Raw genomic sequence first — 22,798 nt, forward strand, 5'->3', positions numbered from 1 at the left:
AAATCCCCCCTCATTCTTCTCTTCTGCAGACTAAGCAATCCCAGTTCCCTCAGCCTCTCCTCATAAGTCATGTGCTCCAGACCCCTAATCATTTTTGTTGCCCTCCGCTGGACTCTTTCCAATTTTTCCACATCCTTCTTGTAGTGTGGGGCCCAAAACTGGACACAGTATTCCAGATGAGGCCTCACCAATGTCGAATAAAGAGGAATGATCACGTTCCTCGATCTGCTGGCAATGCCCCTACTTATACAGCCCCAAATGCCGTTAGCCTTCTTGGCAACAAGAGCACACTGTTGACTCATATCCAGCTTCTCGTCCACTGTGACCCTTAGGTCCTTTTCTGCAGAACTGCTACCTAGCCATTCGGTCCCTAGTCTGTAGCAGTGCATGGGATTCTTCCGTCCTAAGTGCAGGTCTCTTGTTGAACCTCATCAGGTTTTTTTTTGGCCCAATCCTCTAATTTGTCTAGGTCCCTCTGTATCCGATCCCTACCCTCTAGTGTATCTACCACGCCTTCTAGTTTAGTGTCATCTGCAAATTTGCTGAGAGTGCAGTCTACACCATCCTCCAGATCATTAATAAAGATATTAAACAAAACCGGCCCCAGGACCGACCCTTGGGGCACTCCACTTGAAACTGGCTGCCAACTAGACATGGAGCCATTGATCACTACCCGTTGAGCCCGATGATCTAGCCAGCTTTCTATCCACCTTACAGTCCATTCATCCAGCCCATACTTCTTTAACTTGGCGGCAAGAATACTGTGGGAGACCATACCAAAAGCTTTGCTAAAGTCAAGGAATAACACATCCACTGCTTTCCCCTCATTCACAGAGCCAGTTATCTCATCATAGAAGGCAATTAGGTTAGTCAGGCACGACTTCCCCTTGGTGAATCCATGCTGACTGTTCCTGATCACTTTCTTCTCCTCTAAGTGTTTCATAATTGATTCCTTGAGGACCTGCTCCATGATTTTTCCAGGGACTGAGGTGAGGCTGACTGGCCCGTAGTTCCCCGGATCCTCCTTCTTCCCTTTTTTAAAGATGGGCACTACATTAGCCTTTTTCCAGTCATCTGGGACCTCCCTCGATCGCCATGAGTTTTCAAAAATAATGGCTAATGGCTCTGCAATCTCATCTGCCGACTCCCTTAGCACCCTCGGATGCAGCGCATCCAGCCCCATGGACTTGTGCAAGTCCAGTTTTTCTAAATAGTCCCGAACCACTTCTTTCTCCACAGAGGGCTGGTCACCTTCTCCCCATACTGTGCTACCCAGTGCAGCAGTCTGGGAGCTGACCTTGTTTGTGAAGACAAAGGCAAAAAAAGCATTGAGTACATTAGCTTTTTCCACATCTGGGTGTATTATCACTTGTTATGATGCTGTGGGCATTCATCCCCTCCCCCTGGCCCCCAAAGGGAGATAGCACATTCAACCAGATTGCAGGCAACATCTACTGCACTACTTAAGAATGTACCAGTATCTGAAATACATAGGGCTGCTACATGGGCTTCAATACATACGTTTGCAAAACATTAGGCCCTGATCCATATGTCAGATCCAATGCAGCACTTTGGTTCTGCAATACTGTCTTTACTTCTGGACTCTATTCTGAAGCTTCCTCTTGCTTCTGGGGATACTGCTCAGAAGGCACCTGAAGTGGAGGATGCATAGGGAAGATGAGGTTACTCACTTTATGCATTGAATGCGGTTCTTTGAGATGTGCATACCTACTGGGTGCCCCATTACCTGGCCTCCTTCCCCTCTGCTTTGGCCTGTTCCTTAGGGAATGTTTGGTTGGACAAGGAACTGGGCGGGGAGGTTGCCCGCACACCCCTATATAGTCTCAATATCCAGCACAAGGAGGCATAGGGCACATTAGCAGGCCAAACGGATACTGCTAACTGACAATCTCTGCTCAAGGGCTTGACAGGCACACGTGCACATGACGTGAAGCCCCCATAGAGACAAATATCTTGAAGGACTGCAGTTACTGCACAAAATGAGTAATCTCTTATTGAAGGGACACTTCCCGCTCTCCCCCCTCAAGGAAAATGTACTCAATTTACACCTGTTCAAGACATTTCCTTAAAAGCATAACAACATTGTTTATAATTTAAAGTTACATAGTGTCTTCTCCTTGAGGATCCCAAAGTGCTTTTGTGTCCGGGGTCCTAGTGGGAGCCAGCTGTGGTCACTCAATTAGGGTGACCTGCAAAGAATGGGGCAGACAATCCCCAAAAAGCTGGTGGATAAATGAAGTATTTATAAACAAAGTATTAAGCTTCATGCCAGTGCATTTTACACATGGGAAAACTCAGCCCCAGAATCTTTAAAGAGATCTGCAAGGAATACAAATAGCATATGACCTCTTTTAAACATTGTCTTTTGTTAGTTTGTGTTGACAGCTGACCAACAATTGGGGGTTAAAAAAAATTGCTGGGTCTTCAAGACATTAGAATATTTGCTTTATTATTATTAGAAGCAACTATTCTTAATATTTAATGTTTGTGGTGAGGAGGTGGCTAGAGGAATCCCTGACACTCAGAAACCACAAATTATGCTCTACTTTGCTTCTCTTTCTTTCATAACTTAAGTGTACCACCTTCAGATAAATCTGTGGAGAATCAACTGGAAAGCAAGAGACTATAAGTGGTTGTTGAATGCATGTTGTCTATGTAACAGCAGCAGTTATGCTTCTAATTTATATTATGCATATTTTGAGAAATATCTCTATAATGTAAATATGGCTTAGGAAATAGTGCTCATGTCTCTGCATCAGCAGGTTATTTGTGAGTATAAATTCTATTCCTTGAGTTTATAGTTGGTGTTTGCTCTTTCTTAGTGTTAAATACCAATAGAATATGCCTAAGTGCTGTTGATATAGCAAAACCAGGTTTGCTGACAGAGGCAATGGTGGTTGGGACCCTGAGCTTGTCACACATTTTATGTAAAATGCCATAGGATCCTTAACTTCTACCATATTGGTGCTGCTTCAACATCTTAAGGCAGTGGTTTTCAACTTGTGATCTGTGGACCCCTGCGGGGTCTGCACAGACTATGTCTAAGATTTCCAAAGGGGTATGCACCTCCATCTGAAAATATTTAAGGGTCTGCAAATGAAAAAAAGTACTTCTAAGTGCACTTTTGCGCCCCAGAAGCGGCCAGCAGGTCCAGCGCCTAGGTGGAGGTGCGGCAGGCAGCTCTGTGCGCTGTTCTTGCCCACAGGCACTGCCCCTGCAGCTCCCATTGGCCATGGTTTCTGGCCAATGGGAGTGCGGAGCAGGTGCTTGTGGCGGGGGCAGTTCATGGAGCCTTGTATCACCTGCCCGCCCGCCCAGGAGCCAGACCTGCTGGCCACTTCCGGGGTGCAGTGCAGAGCCAGGACAGGCAGGGAGTAGCCTGCCTTAGCTCGGCAGCACCACCAACTGGACTTTTAATGGCCCGGTCAGTGGTGCTGACCAGAGCTGCCAGGGTCCATTGTTCCGGTTGAAAACGAGACACTGGGGGTATGTCTACACTACGAAATTAGTTCGAATTTATAGAAGCCGGTTTTATTGAAATCGGTTGTATACAGCCGATTGTGTATGTCCACACAATAAAATGCTCTAGGTGCTCTAGTCGGCAGACCGTGTCCACAGTACGAGGCTAGCGTCGACTTCCGGAGCATTGCACTATGGGTAGCTATCCCACAGCTATCCCACAGTTCCCGCAGTCTCCGCCGCCCCTTGGAATTCTGGGTTGAGATCCCAATGCCCGGATGATGCAAAACAGTGTCGCGGGCGGTTCTGGGTACATGTCGTCAGGCTCCTCCCTCCCCCGTCACAGCAACGGCAGACAATAGATTCGCGCCTTTTTATCTGGGTTACCTGAGTTACCTGTGCAGACAACATGGAGCCCGCTCAGCACAGCTGAGCTCACCGTCACCATATGTCCTCTTGGTGCCGGCAGACGTGGGACTGCATTGCTACACAGCAGCAGCTGCTAACTGCCTTTTGGCGGTAGACGGTGCAGTAGACTGGTAGCCTTCATCGGCGATCTGGGTGCTGGCAGCCGTGGGGCTTGCCTTTTGGCAGTAAATGGTGTATTATGACTGTTAGCTGGCCTATTACAAGTCGGGTCATCGCACATTAGCAGAGTCTTCCCTGAGCAGCAGCTCGTGCAATAGGCCTGAAGACCATCGTCATACACCGCCCCGTATTTGCTGCCAAGCACCCAGAAAGATGCCGAGGGCTATCAGTCACGCTGCACCGTCGTCTTAAGATGTAAAAAAATAGATTTTCTCTGTATTCATTTGCTTCCCCCTCCCTCCGTCAAATCAACGGCCTGCTAAACCCAGGGTTTTCAGTTTAATCTTTGGGGGGGACCAGTCTGTGACAGTTGTTTGTGTCTCTCCCTGATGCACAGCCACCGTTCTTTATTTTAATTCCCTGTGCCTGTATGCCATGTCGTCACTCGGCCCCCCTCCCTCCTTCCCCTAGGCCGTCAGATACTACGTTTGCGCCACAGCTCGAGCCGAGAAGCGGTTCGCGCCTTTTCTTTGAATTCTGGGTTGAGATCCCAATGCCCGGATGATGCAAAACAGTGTCGCGGGCGGTTCTGGGTACATGTCGTCAGGCCCCTCCCCCCTCGTCACAGCAACGGCAGACAATAGATTCGCGCCTTTTTACCTGGGTTACCTGTGCAGACAACATACCACGGCAAGCATGGAGCCCGCTCAGCTCAGCTGAGCTCACCGTCACCATATGTCCTCTGGGTGCCGGCAGACATGGGACTGCATTGCTACACAGCAGCAGCTGCTAACTGCCTTTTGGCGGTAGACGGTGTAGCATGAGTGATAGCCGTGGGGCTGGCAGCCGTAGTGCTGCATTGCACCAGCCCCTTCCAGGCGATGGTATATTATGACTGGTACCCGTCGTCGTCATACTGGTATGGCTGTCAATCATGGCCACCTGGGCAGACATGCTACTGTTTTGATGATGACGGTTACCAGTCATAATATACTATTTTCTGCCAATTGCCCAATATTGTCTGCTAAGCACCCAGAAGAGGCCGAGGGCGATGCTGGGTGCTGGCGGACGTGGGGCTGGCACGGCTACACAGCAGCAGCCCCTTGCCTTTTGGCAGATGATGGTATATTATGATTGGTACCCATCATCATCGTACTGGTCACTCATGCTGCAGCGTCGGCTGCCACCTTAAGATGTAAAAAATAGATTTGTTCTGTGTTCATTTGCTTCCCCTTCCTCCGTGAAATCAATGGCCTGCTAAGCCCAGGGTTTCCAGTTTAATCTTTGGGGGGACCATTCTGTGTGACAGTTGTTTGTGTTTCTCCCTGTTCCTGTACCTGTACGCCATGTCGTCACTCGGCTCTCCCTCCCTCCCTCCCTCCCTCCCGCCCTCCTTCTCCTGGTCCATCAGATACTACTTTCGCGCCTTTTTTCTGACCAGGCGCCATAGCTAGCACTGGGATCATGGAGCCCGCTCAGATCACCGCGGCAATTATGAGCACTATGAACACCACGCGCATTGTCCTGGAGTATATGCAGAGCCAGAACATGCCAAGGCGAAACCCGGACCAGGCGAGGAGGCGATTGCAGCACGGCGACGAGAGTGATGAGGAAATTGACATGGCCATAGACCTCTCACAAGGCACAGGCCCCAGCAATGTGGAAATCATGGTGTCACTGGGGCAGGTTGATACCGTGGAACGCCGATTCTGGGCCCGGGAAACAAGCACAGACTGGTGGGACCGCATCGTGCTGCAGGTATGGGACGATTCCCAGTGGCTGCGAAACTTTCGCATGCGTAAGGGCACTTTCATGGAACTTTGTGACTTGCTTTCCCCTGCCCTGAAACGCCAGGATACCAAGATGAGAGCAGCCCTCACAGTTGAGAAGCGAGTGGCGATAGCCCTGTGGAAGCTTGCAACGCCAGACAGCTACCGGTCAGTCGGGAATCAATTTGGAGTGGGCAAATCTACTGTGGGGGCTGCTGTGATCCAATTTGCCAGGGCAATGAAAGACCTGGTGATAGCAAGGGTAGTGACTCTGGGCAACGTGCAGTCAATAGTGGATGGTTTTGCTGAAATGGGATTCCCAAACTGTGGCGGGGCCATAGATGGAACCCATATCCCTATCTTGTCACCGGAGCACCAAGCCACTGACTACGTAAACCGCAAGGGGTACTTTTCAATGCTGCTGCAAGCCCTGGTGGATCACAAGGGACGTTTCACCAACATCAACGTGGGATGGCTGGGAAAGGTACATGATGCTCGCGTCTTCAGGAACTCTGCTCTGTTTCGAAAGCTGGAGGAAGGGACTTTCTTCCCGGACCAGAAAGTGACCATTGGGGATGTTGAAATGCCTATCGTGATCCTTGGGGACCCAGCCTACCCCTTAATGCCATGGCTCATGAAGCCGTACACAGGCAGCCTGGACAGGAGTCAGGACCTGTTCAACTACAGGCTGAGCAAGTGCCGAATGGTGGTGGAATGTGCATTTGGACGTTTAAAAGCGCGCTGGCGCAGCTTACTGACTCGCTCAGACCTCAGCGAAAAGAATATCCCCATTGTTATTGCTGCTTGCTGTGCGCTCCACAATATCTGTGAGAGTAAGGGGGAGACCTTTATGGCGGGGTGGGAGGTTGAGGCAACTCGCCTGGCCGCTGATTACGCGCAGCCAGACACCAGGGCGGTTAGAGGAGCACAGCAGGGCGCGGTGCGCATCAGAGAAGCTTTGAAAACGAGTTTTGTGACTGGCCAGGCTACTGTGTGAAACTTCTGTTTGTTTCTCCTTGATGAACCCTAACTCCCCCCCCCCCCCCCGACCCGGTTCACTCTACTTCCCTGTAAACCAACCACCCCACCCCACCCTCCCCTCCCCTCCCGCTTGCAGAGGCAATAAAGTCATTGTTTTTTCACATTCATGCATTCTTTATTAGTTCCTTACAGAGGTAGGGGGATAATTGCCAAGGTAGCTGGGATGGGTGGGGGAGGAGGGATGGAAAAGGACACACTGCATTTTAAAACTTTAACTCTTATTGAAGCCCAGCCTTCTGATGCTTGGGCGATCATCTGGGGTGGAGTGACTGGGTGGACGGAGGCCCCCCCACCGTGTTCTTGGGCGTCTGGGTGAGGAGGCTATGGAACTTGGGGAGGAGGGCTGTTGGTTACACAGGGGCTGTAGCGGCGGTCTCTGCTCCTGCTGCCTTTCCTGCAACTCAACCATACGCTCGAGCATATCACTTTGATGCTCCAGCAGACGGAGAATTGCCTCTTGCCATCTGTCTGCAAGCTGACGCCACCTATCGTCTTCAGCCCGCCACCTCTCCTCTCGTTCATGTTGGGCTTTTCTCATCTCCGACATTGACTGCCTCCACGCATTCTGCTGTGCTCTATCAGCCTGGGCGGACATCTGCAGCTCCGTGAACATCTCGTCCCTCGTCTTACGTTTTCTCTTTCTAATGTTCACGAGCCTCTGCGAAGGAGAAACATTTGCAGCTGGTGGAGGAGAAGGGAGAGGTGGTTAAAAAAGACACATTTTAGGGAACAATGGGTACACTCTTTCATTACAAGGTCGCATATTTCGGCTTGCAGGCAGCCATCGTAGGCCACAGTGTTTTGGCTTTTTTAACCTTCTTAACATGCGGGAAAGGTTGCAAACAGCAGCGCATTTCCCATATCAAGGATGAATTGGGTTGTCCATTTAAAATGGGGTTTCAATGTAAAAGGAGGGGGCTGCGGTTTCCCGGTTAACATGCGGCACAAACACAAGTAAACCACCCCCCCACACACACAATTCTCTGGGATGATCACTTCACCCCTCCCCCCCACCGCATGGTTAACAGCGGGGAACATTTCTGGTCAGAATAGCAGGAACAGGCGCCTCTGAATGTCCCCCTTAATAAAATCACCCCATTTCAACCAGGAGAGCTTTCTGGAGATGTCCCTGGAGGATTTCCGCTCCATCCCCATACACGTTAACAGACTTGCTTGCTTTTTTTTTGTAATGTTTACAAATATTTACAAAGTTACACTCACCAGAGGTCTCCTGTGTGCCCTGAGGGTCTTGGGTGAGTTCGGGGGTTACTGGTTCCAGGTCCAGTGTCACAAACATATCCTGGCTGTTGGGGAAACCGGTTTCTCCGCTTCCTTGCTGCTGTGAGCTACCTACAGTACCTCCATCGTCATCTTCCTCGTTCCCCGAACCGTCTTCCCTGTGTGTTTCTCCAGTGAGAGAGTCATAGCACACGGTTGGGGTAGTGGTGGCTGCACCCCCTAGGATCGCATGCAGCTCCGCGTAGTAGCGGCAAGTTTGCGGCTCTGCCCCGGACCTTCCGTTTGCTTCTCTGGCTTTGTGGTAGGCTTGCCGTAGCTCCTTAATTTTCACGCGGCACTGCTGTGTGTCCCTGTTATGGCCTCGGTCCTTCATGGCCTTGGAGATCTTTTCTAATACTTTTCCATTTCTTTTACTGCTACGGAGTTCAGCTATCACTGCTTCATCTCCCCATATGGCGAGCAGATCTCGTACCTCCCGTTCGGTCCATGCTGGAGCTCTTTTGCGATCCTGGGAGGACTCCATGACGGTTACCTGTGCTGATGAGCTCTGCGTGGTCACCTGTGCTCTCCACGCTGGGCAAACAGGAAATGCAATTCAAACCTTCGCGGGTCTTTTCCTGTCTACCTGGTCAGTGCATCTGAGTTGAGAGCGCTGTCCAGAGCGGTCACAATGAAGCACTGTGGGATAGCTCCCGGAGGCCAATAACATCGAATTCCGTCCACACTACCCCAATTCCGACCCGCAAAGGCCGGTTTTATCGCTAATCCCCTCGTCGGAGGTGGTGTAAAGAAACCGGTTTAAAGGGCCCTTTAAGTCGAAAGAAAGGGCCTCGTTGTGTGGACGTGTCCAGGCTTAATTCGGTTTAATGCTGCTAAAGTCGACCTAAACCCGTAGTGTAGACCAGGCCTGGGTCACCCTACAGCAGATGCTATTTTGCTGCCTGGGAATGGTGCCTGGCTGGCTGGAGTAGGGGAGGGAGGGCTTTTCACTCATTTTAAAGACACTGCCCTGGGATCCTGAACTTCTACCACAGTGTGGCTGCCAAAACAGGCTCCTGGTTTGTTTTTTCTTAATTTTATGTTGTAACTGTGTCAGCTTTCCCAGCCTGCCCCCAGCTGTGCGCTCTACGTGCATCTGGCATAAGCGTGTGGCCTTAGCCCTTGGCCGGCTCTGGGGCCACATCCACCGGCAGAGCGGGTTGAGGGCACGCGGTACAGCCGCAGAAGCAGGCTATGAGTAACCAGCGCCGGGGGAGCAGCTGCCCGCAGGCTGCCGGGGGAAGCTCGCACAGGAGCTGTCGTTCCGCGCCTTTTCCTGCCAGGGGCTGAGAGCCAGCGGCTCAACCAGCAACCCTGGGAGGACGGGGTATAGGACAAGTGTCTCTCCCTGTTTGCAGGGTCTGGACCCAGTTTCGCGCGGAACCCCCCAAAATCTAAGACGGAGGCGGAACCCCAGGCGCTCTCGCCTCCAGTGCGCATGCGCGCGAGTCCTCTTTTCCCCCTCCCTTCTGCCCCCTTACTCTCTGCGACAGTTGAGGCGGCGAGAGGCAGGATTGTAACCCCGCCCACTCCCGCGGGCAGAGAAACCGTCCAGGCGTTCACCCGGCAGCCTCTGCGGCTGGCGTTCTGTCACCCTAGCAACCGGCCCTGAACTAGACGGCTCGAGAAACCGCGCATGGTTCCGTCACATCCCGCACCAAGGCTGGCGCTGGTCGGCCGGCGGCGGGGGGGTGCGTGTGGTAGGCGCGGGGCGACCGGCCACGAGCGCAGGAGGGGATGGGTGGGAAGGTGCTGCCGTCTCTGGGGAGATTAGGGTGATGGGCGGCGCTGGGGCGGAGTGGGGAGGGGGGCACTGCCATCGGATGGCGGGGATCGGGAGGATGGCAGGGGCGGCGCAGCCGTCGATGGGACAGATGGGTGGGGGTGGGCAGAGAGGTGCTGCCATCACACTGGGTTAGATGGGCCGGGAAGGAGGAGGGAAGTGGGGGGAAGGCAGAAGCCTGGGGACTGTGGCTGATGGGGTGGGGAAGGGAGCTGTGGGGAAGGCTGCAGGGTGGCTCCATAGCCTAGGTCAGGGGTCGGCAACCTATGGCATGCGTGCCAAACACGGCACGTGAGCCGATTTTGAGTGGCACGCAGCTCCCTGCCACGGTCCTGGCCTTCAGCCCCCCTGCTCTCCCCTGCGGGGGCAGGAGGCAGACACTTGGTTCTGCAGCAGCCCAGCTTCCCCCCTCCCCCGCTTCTTCCCCCAGCATCGTGCTTTCCTGTGCCTCCTCCTCTCCGCCCCGGCCAATCAGCTGATGGCCCTTGCGAGGGGGAGGGGGAAGAGCGGCAGCGTGCACACAGCTCCGTACAGGAGGCAGAGAAGAGGTAGGGATGGAGCCTGGGGGAAGGGGGTGGAACAGGGCATATCCCTTCCAGCCCCCTTCCATGAGCTGCTCAGGGCAGGGGGCTGGGAGCACCCCCACGAGCCGAGCACCTCAGCCCTCTGCCCTGAACCCCCCCAACACACACCCATCCATCTGCCCTGCACCCCCACAGCCCCATCCGTCTGCCCTGAACCCCCACACACATCCAGCCTTCTGCCCTGCACCCCCCCACACCTTCAGCCCTCTGCCCTGTACCCCACAGTCCAATACCCCCAGCCTTCTGCCCTGCACGCTCCCATACCCCCAGCCCTCTGCCCTGAACCCCCCCACACCAACACACACACAGCCTTCTGCACTGCACCCCCACCGCCCCATCCCTCTGCCCTGAACCCCCCCACACACCCAGCCTTCTGTCCTGCACCCCCTGCCCTCTGCCCTGAACCTCCCCCACACCCCAACACACCCCCAGCCTTCTGCCCTGCACCCCCATACCCCCAGCTGTGTGCCCTGAACCTCCCCACCCCAACACACAACCAGCCTTCTGCCCTGCACCCCCACAGACCCATCCCTTGCCCTGAACCCCCCCACACATTCAGCCTTCTTCCCTGCACCCCCACATCCCCAGCCCTCTGCCCTGCACCCCCCACCCCAACACACACCCAGCCTTCTGCCCTGCACCCCCACAGCCCCATTCCTCTGCCCTGAACCCCCCACACACACTCAGCCTTCTGCCCTACACCCCCAGCCCTCTGCCCTGAACCCCCCACACCCCAACACACACCCAGCCTTCTGCCCTACACCCCACACACATCCCAGCCTTCTGCACTGCACCACCTTCCCCAGCCCTCTGCCCTGACTCCTAAACGCCCACCCCCAGGTCTGGGGTCCTGACCGCAGGCCCTACTCAGCCCGCTGCCGGCCTAGGTGAACAGAACCCCAGGCTGGCAGCGAGCTGAGCAGGCTGGTGGCGTAAGATCAGCATTTTAATTTAATTTTAAATAATGCTTCTTAAACATTTTGAAAACCTTGTTTGCTTTACATACAATAGTTTAGTTATATAATATAGACTTATAGAAAGAGACCTTCTAAAAACATTAAAATGTATTACTGGCATGCAAAACCTTAAATTAGAGTGAATAAATGAAGACTCGGCACACTACTTCTGAAAGATTGCCAACTCCTGGTATAGAGGGGAGAAGCTTGTATCAGCAGGAAGCACTGAAGTCGCATCAGATGCTCTCCTTGCATTTCACCTGCTGATTAGTTTCTCAGACTTCATTTCTTCTGTGACACTTTAATATTGCTGACCTGAGCTGATCATGATATTGGCTTAAAAATAACAAGATTTTTAAAACAATAAATGTGGAGTTGGTACTATGTGTCTTTGGGTGTGGCACTTTTCAAGCTTTGATCCACAACCATGAGAGCTAGAAATGTTTGGGGTTTTTTTTTTTTGTTTGTTTTTGTTTTAGAGAAAGCGTCGATTCTCATGTAGTCACATGAATTCAGGAGCTGGGATTTAAGAAGAACCACAAATTTCATGGGAGTTGGTAACACTGTGCTCTCCATGATTTGTCTCAGCCACTGGCAAAATTCTGGGGGAAAGTTTAAGGAGAATCTACTCAGCCCATTTTTAATTAAATGAGCAGGAAAAAAGTATACTTTCCCCATTAAATAAAACTAAATAAAGTTGTTTTGTACATGTACAACTGAAAGCTGCTGAACTTTAGACTTCGCATGTGGTCAATCCTCCCTAAGAATTTAGGCTGCAGTTGTCTTTTAATATTTTATTTTCATAATTATCAGTGTTTTAAGTGTTAAAACTAGGTTTGGTATTTTTCAGTATTAAATTTTTACTCACTTTAAAGTTGTCTGCTCACTGACAGTACTATAGAGTTGTGTTAACTATTGTGCAACTCCATATTGGTGCGTCTATAGCAATGGTTCTCAAACTGTGGTCAGGACCCCAAAATGGAGTCGCTAGGGCCAGTATTAGACTTGTTGGGACCCAGGGCTGACGCTAAAGCCTGAGCTCAACCCCCACTTGGGGCAGTGAGACTCAGGCTCCAGCTCCCTGTCCCCCCACCCAGGGTGTCAGGGCTTGGGCTCTGCCCCCCGGTCACGTAATAACTTTGTTGTCAGAAGGGGGTCACGATGCAGTGAAGTTTGAGAACCCCTGATCATTAGAATAAGACCTGCCACCAACCCCAGTAATAGACAAATGTAAATTTAAAGTTAAGTTTTTCAATCCTTAAGGATATCAGATACACTTAAAGCATCTTAGGTTTGGTGTAAATTGATTAACTCCTGATAAAAGTGTTTTTGAATTAAGGTTAAGAACTGTCAGTAATTAGTTATTTACGTAAAAGTGGCCAGGAATTATTTCTACAGCTCCAGACAGTGGTGCTGTTTCAGTATGAAATTGACTAGAAATGGGTGTTGAGCATCTTAAACACACTGAAACAACAAACAAAATATTGTGATATAATCATTTATTTTTTGGAAAAATTCCAAAAACAAGAAGATGAAAACCAAGAGGGAGCAGTTGATTATAAAAGAGGAGGCTTCTGTTTATACATAAATGCCTTGTAGTAAATGTGAAAGAAATTGCATGGGGAAAATTACCAAAAATCTCATTAAAGTTTAATGTAAAATATATATTTTTTAACGTTGCCAGAGTTTCTGTATAAAAACACTGTAATCTTATTTGTTCATTTTATTTTTAAGGCACTTTAGAAAAACCACTGACAAGAATATATGGAATTCTTAGTGATATCAAAACAGTTTCTCTGAAAATTTGGCTAATTACAGAATTATGGTTCGACTAACAGTGGATCTAGTTGCTAAAAGCATCAATCACAAAAACCGCAAAGAAGAATCTCTGGCACAGTACCTGAGGAAGATAACTCACCTGAACTTATCAGATAAAAATATTGATACAATTGTAAGAACTTTTTCATAAATCATGAAAATACTACTTTTAATTTTTTAACTCAGTTTTATAGCTGGGGTTTTAGGATGTTTTAGTGCTGTTTTTGATTATTTGTTAATTTTTGGGAGGACAATGCTGATCCCTATATTATATTTTAAAACATTATAATTGACCAGCTTTTTTAAAAGGTCTATTTGAAAACACACATTGTAGCATGCATTGCTGAATTTTTAAAAATAGATACTCCGGGAGAGCCTGCATGTACTTGGTAGTACATAAGATTAATTTGGAATGTACACCTTAAAGCTGTGATAGTACCTGTAGTTCTTGCAGATATTCACACACTTCAGTGTTTTTTAATTCCCACTGACCAACAAAATTGTTCTTCACCATTGGCCTTATTCTGTTTTCTTACGGCAGGCAAAACTCTCATTGAAGTCAGTTGGGATTTTTACCTGCATGAAAGTGGGGGGGTGTAACATATGTATCCAGCACACAGGAAGGATGTATGGGGCACATCAGCTATTTTACCTAATTTTTTTTATTAAAAGAAAAGTATATAAAAGCAATTGCGCTTAGAAGAAGAGTGATGCAATCAGTAGCTTTCTGCCTTTCAAATGTTAAACAATGTTTTGTAGTTTAAGAAAGGTTAAAGTTTAAAATCTCTTTTGTAACATTCCATAGAAGAAGCAAATATATAGTTATTGTTTTAAAAATGAAATTAGTTTGCTATCTTTTAATTTAATTTGAGACATTTGCCACCTTATTAAATTCATGAAAAATGTGAGCTGTAAAGCTTACCCAGTGCACTGATGCTAATTAGGGACCTTTGGGCATTGCTGCAATGCAAATAATACCTAATAAAAGTACTGTAACTAATTAATGACCAAGAGAGGAAGGGGAGAACAGAAACTCTGCAGCTCAGATTTTTCATTATTTTAAAGAGGTAGTAATAGTCTCAAATGCTGCTAAAATACAGCACTATTTTCATTTTTAAATAGCTATTTTTTCTTCTCTTGGGAATCTTATGGAAGAGTTGTTAACTTGTAGCAAATTCTTTGCACTTGCCTATGATTTATTCTCTGCATTTTGGAGGAAGGTTGGGAAGAGGAAGGAGAGAAACAGGATGGGATATAGGTCAAGTGAGGCTAATAAATTTGGACCAGTATGATGGTTGTCCAAAATTGCACAGGTTATACTTTTCATTAGTGAATTAATTTGCTCTTTGGTCTAACCATTTTAAAAATAATGGTACTTAATTTTAAAAGAGTAAACCTGCAAACTGTGAGCTCTATCCTGCTCCTTTTCAACATAAGGATGGGAGTTTTGCCATAGATTTCAATGGGGCCTGGATTAGTTCTGATTTCCCTCAAGATACTGACTAAACTCAAACCAGGGATGGATTTCTTAAAAACAAAGCATTAAACTCGGTTTTGAACTGTAAAGGTATTACACCCTGATCCTGTGGCTGGATTCTATGTAGGCAAACACCTGCACCCTCATGGAGCCCCACTGACGTTAAAAGAGCTAAGCCCAGGAGCAGGGGTCTGCCATGAAGATCCAGTTGCAGGAGAACAGGTCTTTAGATACCAATGTGACAGATGCCTTAGGAATACTTTGATATAAATATGCTAGCAGAATTTTATATATTTTTCAGGTTATTTTTAAGAATGTCTTTCAACGAAGGGTCAGATTCTGATGAAATCTTAAAAGAGGAAATATAGTAAAATACATTCAACGTTTTTATACTTTCTTAATTGAAAAACTGTTTTCCATTACACCAATGACAAGGTAGCTTTCAGTTTGTTTGAGGCAGCAATCCACTGAACAGATGTTTTCCTGAAATGTACTTGAAGAAGGCAGGGAAGACAATGAGATCATAAACTAAGTCATGTTCACAGGTTGGGGAGAGCCATGAGTCTCAGTTTCAATACAGCAAAGCATTAAAGAGAAAAATCAGTGTTTGCCCCAGGAGACAGTTGCTTAATTATGTTTACTATAAATGGTGAATTAAAGTTAGTGTTTGTCAGTGGTGAAAATCTACAGATAGATCATACAGCAGAATTGAATCTAAGGCAAAAAAAAAACAAGCTCCAGAAGTTGATTATAAGGGAGCTGAATATAATCATTTTATTCTTTCTTCCAGGATGACCTCTCTTTGTGCAGAAATCTTAATGTCCTGTATTTGTATGATAACCAAATTAGACAAATCCATAACTTGTGCTTTGCTTCAAATCTAACATACCTGTACCTGCAAAACAATTGCATTTCATGTATAGAGAACCTCACATCACTGAAAAAACTTGAGAAACTGTAAGCGAAAATTGTCTTTTATTTTGAAAAAATAAAAAAATGTTATTGTATGCTATGTATATATTAATAAGAAATTTAAGAAAAAGTTAATCATTGAAGTCCTGTACCTGTAAGTAAGCTAAATGTTGTCTTTCAAATCCGTGATAAAGTCAGATCTGACAGCTATAAGAAAGTGGTTTGTTTTTTGTTTTTTTTTACAGTGGTTGCAGGGAAAGGAATGATAAAAGCTAGGGTGCAGGGGAGAATGTTTGATGAGAATCAGATCTAGGAGGTAAAACCAAGCAAGGCCTACGTGCTTGAATATGTACCGCCACCTGGAAGTATTAAGTAGAGCATTTAACCTCTCTGGATGCTAAATGGATGCTGAATTGGGTTGCTCAGACCAACTAAAAGCTGAAGCTTGTGATCTATTTGTTAATATCAACTGATTGTTATTTAGTACCACCCAGAATGTGGTGGAAGGCAGGTATATCAATCCTAGAATGGTGAAGGCTCTTTTTCCTATGTACTGAAACAAGGTTCCCTCAGGTTAATTAGAGACACCTGAGTCCAATTAAGTGATGCTGGTGACCTTAAAAAGCCCCTCTTCTGGTGAGAGAGAGGGATGCCAAACAAGCTACAGCAGGGTTAAAGGGTATCAGTGAGAAAAAGCTTCTTCTAGGTAGAAGGCTGCCCTTCTCCCTATAGGGCAGGGGTAGTCACTCATTTTTTGTCAAGGTCCAAATTTCTTGGTCAAGGTACAGTCAAGATCAATACTCCAGCGAAAATAACAACAATAATGATAATAAGTAAATAAAAAGATTTTGGGGTCCATTCAAAAGCACTGGAGGTCCAGATTTGGCCCACGGTCCGCCTGTTGACTACCCCTGCTATAAGGGAAACAACTAAGTTTACTTCTGTTTGCGGAAGGGTTGGCAGCCAGATGCCAGCATAATAAGTCAACGCCTTGGAGAAGGACAAGGAAATATATTTCTTTTGTGTTGTGAGTGCTTAAGAGAACTACTTGTGCCTACCTTGAGGCTCATCTTGTAAGCATTGGGGAAAAAAGCCCAAATCATTCAAAACCTCCAAAGTAGGACTGATTTACTTTAGGCCTCTACTGCCAAAGCAGAAACTCGGGCTGATGAGGCAAAGGAGGAGCCTTACCAGAAATCATAAATACCCTTCATTGGCTATATAACATTTCCATTCAAGTGTTTTGTGACCACATACACTGTGTAGCAATGGATATTATTTGAAATTTATCATTAGACTTACTCTGTTTGAAATACTGTCTTCTTTTCCAGAAGATTTAACAAGAGTATTATTATCTATAGACTAATAGAATTAATAGACTAGACTTGCATCTATTAATCTATAAATAGTACAGTTGGATACAAGTCTGTTTAAATAGGAATTCTTCACTCAGTTGCAATTCCTTAACACATTAATTGCTACAGTTTAATAATGCCTGTAAGGGATTCATTTCTATTTTGAGACTTGAGTGTGAATCTGCTTTGTTTTGTTTTTCTTTTACCCTCAAACTGCGTTAAGTCCCATTTATGTTGTTTTCTGCAGGTATCTGGGGAGCAATTACATCACAGTAGTAGAGGGCTTGGAAACATTAGAAGAACTGAGAGAGCTACATGTTGAAAGCCAGCGGCTTCCTCTCGGAGAAAAGCTCTTGTTTGATCCAAGAACTCTTCATTCCCTGGCAGTAAGCATATATATGAATTTTCTGACAAGCAGTGACAATAGACCAGAGGTCAGCAACCTTCAGCACGCAGCCTATCAGGGTAATCTGCTGGCGGGCCGTGAGACATTTTGTTTATGTTGCCCATCCGCAGGCATGGCCCCCCGCGGCTCCCAGTGGCTACGGTTCACCGTTCCCGGCCAATGGGAGCTGCAGGAAGCAGTGTGGGCGGATTACCCTGATGAGCCACGTGCCAAAGGTTGCCAACCCCTGCAATAGACTTATGAAAGAAAGGAAGTGTGGATGGCTCAATATTTTGTACATTGCCCCCTTTTCCTTAGTTATAAGGCCTCCATTCAAGTGGGATCTGTAAAGGGTTGATTTTTTTTTCTCTCCATGTAACTTAGAAAGTAGCTAGGAAAAAACTGGAGTGCCATGCAGAGTCCAGCAACCTGTTTGCTTGTTTATTTGTGGAATGTATTTATTTATTTGCCTGAAGCTGAAGGATACATTTTCTTTATGCAGAAGAAATAAACAATGAATAAGTTGAAAAGAGAGAAGGGATTTATTATAGAGAAGTCAATTACTCAATTCTTGAATCCAAAGCTTGCAAACTTTTTCAGAGGTGGCACTTAGAGTTAATAACCCAGCAGCCAATGAATTTGGCAGCATTCTGGGGAAAATCCTTATGAAAAGATGAACAGTTTTTTCAGTCTATGAAATATAATCATGTTTTTCTTCAACCATCTTTAGAGTGATGTCTTTTGTCCTTTTTGTACAAAGTTAATCACAGTATCTATTTTTGCTCTTCACATTCGTTTCCTCTCCCATCTGTTCTTGTTTCTCATGGCTGGAAACAAGGAAAGGGCCAGAAACATGAGCCCAGTCATCTCTCCATGGATTACCAGCTATTGTTTTGCCAACCAGTAGTGGTCCCTGGACCACTGTTTGGGAAGTTTGGGGTTATTAATTGTGTGCACAGGAAGAATGGTAGAGCTAAAACTTCTGTCCTTTTCTGATATGCAGAGCTCACTCTTCAGATCCAGTTCTAGGAGGGATTTAGGTTTCTAGATTTGCACTGCTGAAAGAAACAGTCAATGGTCAAGCAATAATTAGTCCCTTTTCTAGCCTAGATTTAAACATGCTAGTTCAATATTCCTCTTTCCAGTTCCTAAACGCATAAGTGCCTTTTTTTCCTTTGACATAAAAGTATACAATATTTTGCTAATTTGGATAAATGTTACCTGAACTACATTTATTTTGGGGATAGAACCAGGGCCAACGAGAAGGGGGGGAAGCCGGTACAAATTACCAAGGCCCGGCGGTCCGGAAGGGGGCCCAGCTTCCCCGGCTTCCACCCTCCCCCCTCGTCGGCACCCCCATTTCTGCGGGGCCGGAAAAAATTCCGGGCCCGGCTTTCCCCCCTCTCTCGTCGTCCCTGTTTAGCCAGTCCGCCCTTGCTGAGGGGCCCGAAAAAATTCCGGGCCCAGCTTCCTCCCCCCTTTCGGCTCTGTTTAGCTGGTCCGCCCTTGCTGGGGGGCCCGAAAAAATGTTTTCACCGGGGCACGAACCTGCTCTCGGCGGCCCTGGATAGAACAGCGGGCTCACCATAGGTACTCTAAAAGAGTGTTACATGATGGATTACCTCGTGTTGTCTAAAAGGCCCAGGTCATGTTTATTCATTGTTGGACTCATCAAGAGGGTAAGTTCCAAAAGAAAGGCTAAGGCAATAGGCAATAGGACTGTGCATATGAGAAAGGAGTGTGCATATGAACAAGGTTTGTGAGATCAGGTCTGAAAGGAAGGCAACATAATCTAGTGGTTAGAGCAAGGAATGTGGGAGCTCTTCTGTAGACTTGGTGTGTGACCATGGGCAAGTCAATTAACTTCTGTGTCTCAGCTCTGCGTCCGGAAATTAGGGCTATTAATACTTATTGTGATGCTTTCATGGCCCTCTGACTTGTGAGGCACTACTGTACCACCAGCCCTTAGCACAAGGAGGCCCACAGGCAACACAAGCACTCTTCCCTAGGCCTTGCAGGCCCCACTGTCACTCAGGTACAAATTGAGAGATTGTGAAATCTACAAGAGAGGAAAACAACAGGAAGAAACAAACAGCAGGGGGTGCCCTATTTATGAATAAAGTTGAAGAATTGGTCTGGTATATCTTGGAGTGCAAAGAAACACATGGAATCCTTCACCTAGGAGGCAAACTGACAGCTTGCATGTGTCTGAAAAAAGGGTCACAGCCTGCTTAGCAGTGCATTGCAAGAATTTGGGGTGAGCAATACTTTATTACACATGAGTATCTTGTTAATTTAGTTTGGGCTCTAGAATGTGTTATAATTTTATTTTATATGTAATCTTTTGTTTCCAATACTTCTACTTGAATCTCTATTCTTTGTTAAATAAATGTATGCTTGATTTCACTATAAATAAAACTAAGTGCTTTGAATTAAGCTGAGTGGTGATCTAAAGTGAAACTGGTAAGCTGTTTCTTTGGAAGTAGTGGATTGGTGAATACTGTGAGTGTCCAGGAGGCCCAGGAGTTGGACACTCCAGGGAGATGCTCAGTGGGCTTGAGGGTTGGAGTGTCCCTATCACTAACCTGCAAAGTAACAGCAGGGCCTGCAAGGCCTGGAGTCAACTGCTGGTGTTGCTCGTGGCTGGTGGAGTTGGAGAACTGACCCCTATCAGGCATAAATGAGGCTTCCTCACGCTAAGGGCAGGTGGCAGCAAGTTGCCTTACAATCCTGAGTACCCCCAGGAAGCGTCACAGCATACAATACACAAATGACGAGACAGGGAAATAAGTGTCAGTTACCTTCTGCCTGAAAGGAACATCTGCAAGGTATGTCACCCCCTGGTGACTTACCTTAACTCCAAGACCTCAAGAACATGATTTTCAGTATAGATACATAGCTCCTTAATATTATCTACACATACATTTTGCAACAATTATAATGTCCAGGGGGCAACTGGTTCACGGTAGAGACCTCACATGCCACCCTTTGGTGAACTGTTATGCAGTATCTGATCCAGTGGATCCCTGTAAAGCCTTCTGCACCCCACGCCGTCTGCCAGTTGGCACCAAGAGTTCTTTGGGTCATACTTACCCACCTTTATACAGCAGTTTGAAACATTCAAATTAAAAATGCTATATAAATGCTAAGCATTATATTATGAAAACAGTAGAGATACAACATTGTTGCAGGTTGACTTCATGACCCAAAATACATATCCTTGTGGGGACTCTCAAGCCCCTATACAGAGGACATGCACATCCAGCATCAAAGGTTATGTGAAATATTAGACGATCCTGTGTAGTCTCATTTACATGTTTCAGCCAAACCTTACAAAATTCACAATGTGGCCCTGCTGACAGAATTTTCTCAAAGGAATTACTGTTACACTTTTGCAATGTGAGAAAATAATTGTATTTTTTTTCCTTTTTTCTTCCAGAAATCTTTGTCAGTGTTGAATATCAGCAATAACAATATAGATGAACTGGGAGAATTAGCACTTCTGGAAAATATTTCTCATCTTATAGCAGTTGACAACCAACTTCACCATGTGAAGGTATTAAAAAGAATGTTTTTTAATATTTAATATGAGTGAAATCAAAATAATCAGACTGATCATTATTATTAAGGTATTTTAATAGCCAGTTCAACATTTGTTTCATTCTAATAATTTATTGTGAGTTACGGAGCCTGATCCAAATCAGATTGAAGTAAATGGGAATCTTTCCTCAGACCTCAGTGGACTTTGAATCAGGCCCACAGTGCAAAGGCCCCATGGCATCAGAATGTTGGATTTGGCTTGTTTTTAATTAACTTGCAAGTAAATTTTACCACATTAAAATTTTTAGTTCTCTGTCTTGGGATAACTGCCATAAATCCCCACACATTAGTCAGCATTTTTATTGTAAATGAGTTAAGGCAGTTCTTAGATATTTGATCGGCTGGCCAGTGTCTCAGCCCTTCTTCTCATCTTCAAATTACACCAGATATTTTATTTCTGCCAGAATATCATAAGAAGCAGTGGTCATGAAAGTGGCTACTGAATTTCTTTCCTTTGGGAGACATGAAAACTATAGAACCCATTCCCTTTTTGGAGAAGGACCTTAGTGTCTTCTAAGCAAGAGCCCTTATCTTGCATAGTAGCAGTTATAAAGAAATCTACATAATGAGACAGAAAGTGAGGTCTTGAGTGCATTTACAATCTCTTTTTGCGGCAGTGAATGTAGTTTAAATAAAATGCATTAAACAAGGTTTCTGGATCTATATTTTCAATAATACAGTTTATCTTCTTAGAAGGGATTTGCCTTGTCAACTGTCATATACTTATGTGAGATGTGATATATCCTCCCCCCAACATTAATAATAATAAAAAAAAAAATAAACAGTATCTTTTCTCATATAGATATCACTAATGAATAACATTAGCACATGAGACTGAAGTTGAAAGATGTGATGAACGTTTTGTGATGTCCAGACCCACACAGGCTGGGGGCATCACAGGAGGGTACATTTTAAATAAATGACTATAGAAGGACATTGCATGAATAGGTTTAATATATTTTACTTAGGCCATAGACATTTACAGCAAAGGCTAATTTTCTTCTGAAATTGAGGGTTAGGTTTTTGAAACTGAACTAAATACTAAAGGCAACAATTCCAATTCTCTTAAAGGAATATATTCCTATCTAAATAAATAATCCACTGTTAGCCTTCTTTCTGATTCAGTAACTGAGGTCTGGTCTATACTACCCGCCTGAATCGGCGGGTAGAAATCGACCTCTCGGGGATCGATTTATCGCGTCCCGTCGGGACGCGACAATCGATCCCCGAATCGGCGCTCTAACTCCACCAGCAGAGGTGGTAGTAAGCGCCGCCGACAAAAAGCGGCAGAAGTCGATTTTGCCGCCGTCCTCACAACGGGGTAAGTCGGCTGCAATATGTCGAATTCAGCTACGCTATTCACGTAGCTGAATTTGCGTATCTTAAATCGACTCCCCGCTGTAGTGTAGATGTACCCTGAGAAAAGAGAAAAAGAGGAACAGCAAGCCAAATCTATGTTATTCAATCCTGTACATGTAATGTTACAATCCTGTGTAATAATATTATTCATACAAAACAACTAAAACTTACCTGGGAAGGAGAAGAAAATAAAAATAAGTGGGGGGAAGTGGTACATTTAATTAGTCAATCAGAAATTGAAGTTTGGAATATATCTTTACTTGTTTTCTGCAGCAGTGAATTTCATGGCTGATGTGGCTCATGTTTTTCTGGAAACTATAGTTAAAAGGATGGTACCTGATGTAATAATAAAATGAATAGTAGAGGGTTGCACATTTTATTCCTTCTGTAGGTTGAGCTCTTTCCCCATGCCAGTGACTCCTTGAATCCCTCCATTCCCACAAGCTCCATATGTGCCACCCTCCCATTCCCCT

The 22,798-nt window shown here is 46.2% G+C and overlaps 1 protein-coding gene across 3 annotated transcripts in view; it reads left to right on the forward strand.

Annotated features, from left to right (window-relative positions):
- The first annotated feature begins 9,699 nt into the window (after positions 1–9,699).
- PPP1R42 (protein phosphatase 1 regulatory subunit 42) overlaps positions 9,700–22,798 on the forward strand; it is a 59,752-nt gene continuing 46,653 nt past the window's right edge. For 2 of the 3 annotated variants that reach the window (XM_054017155.1, XM_054017153.1), the window contains exons 1-5: positions 9,700–9,787; positions 13,154–13,370; positions 15,505–15,671; positions 17,229–17,367; positions 20,806–20,922. In XM_054017155.1, the coding sequence (XP_053873130.1) occupies positions 13,242–13,370; positions 15,505–15,671; positions 17,229–17,367; positions 20,806–20,922 (552 nt within the window). In that variant the 5' untranslated portion in view covers positions 9,700–9,787; positions 13,154–13,241. Of the gene's footprint in view, positions 9,797–13,153; positions 13,371–15,504; positions 15,672–17,228; positions 17,368–20,805; positions 20,923–22,798 lie in introns of all 3 variants that reach the window. The other variant, XM_054017154.1, reaches the window with a different exon arrangement.

The sequence above is a fragment of the Malaclemys terrapin genome, chromosome 2, assembly GCF_027887155.1.
Source record: "Malaclemys terrapin pileata isolate rMalTer1 chromosome 2, rMalTer1.hap1, whole genome shotgun sequence".
Classification (NCBI taxonomy): Eukaryota; Metazoa; Chordata; order Testudines; family Emydidae; genus Malaclemys; species Malaclemys terrapin.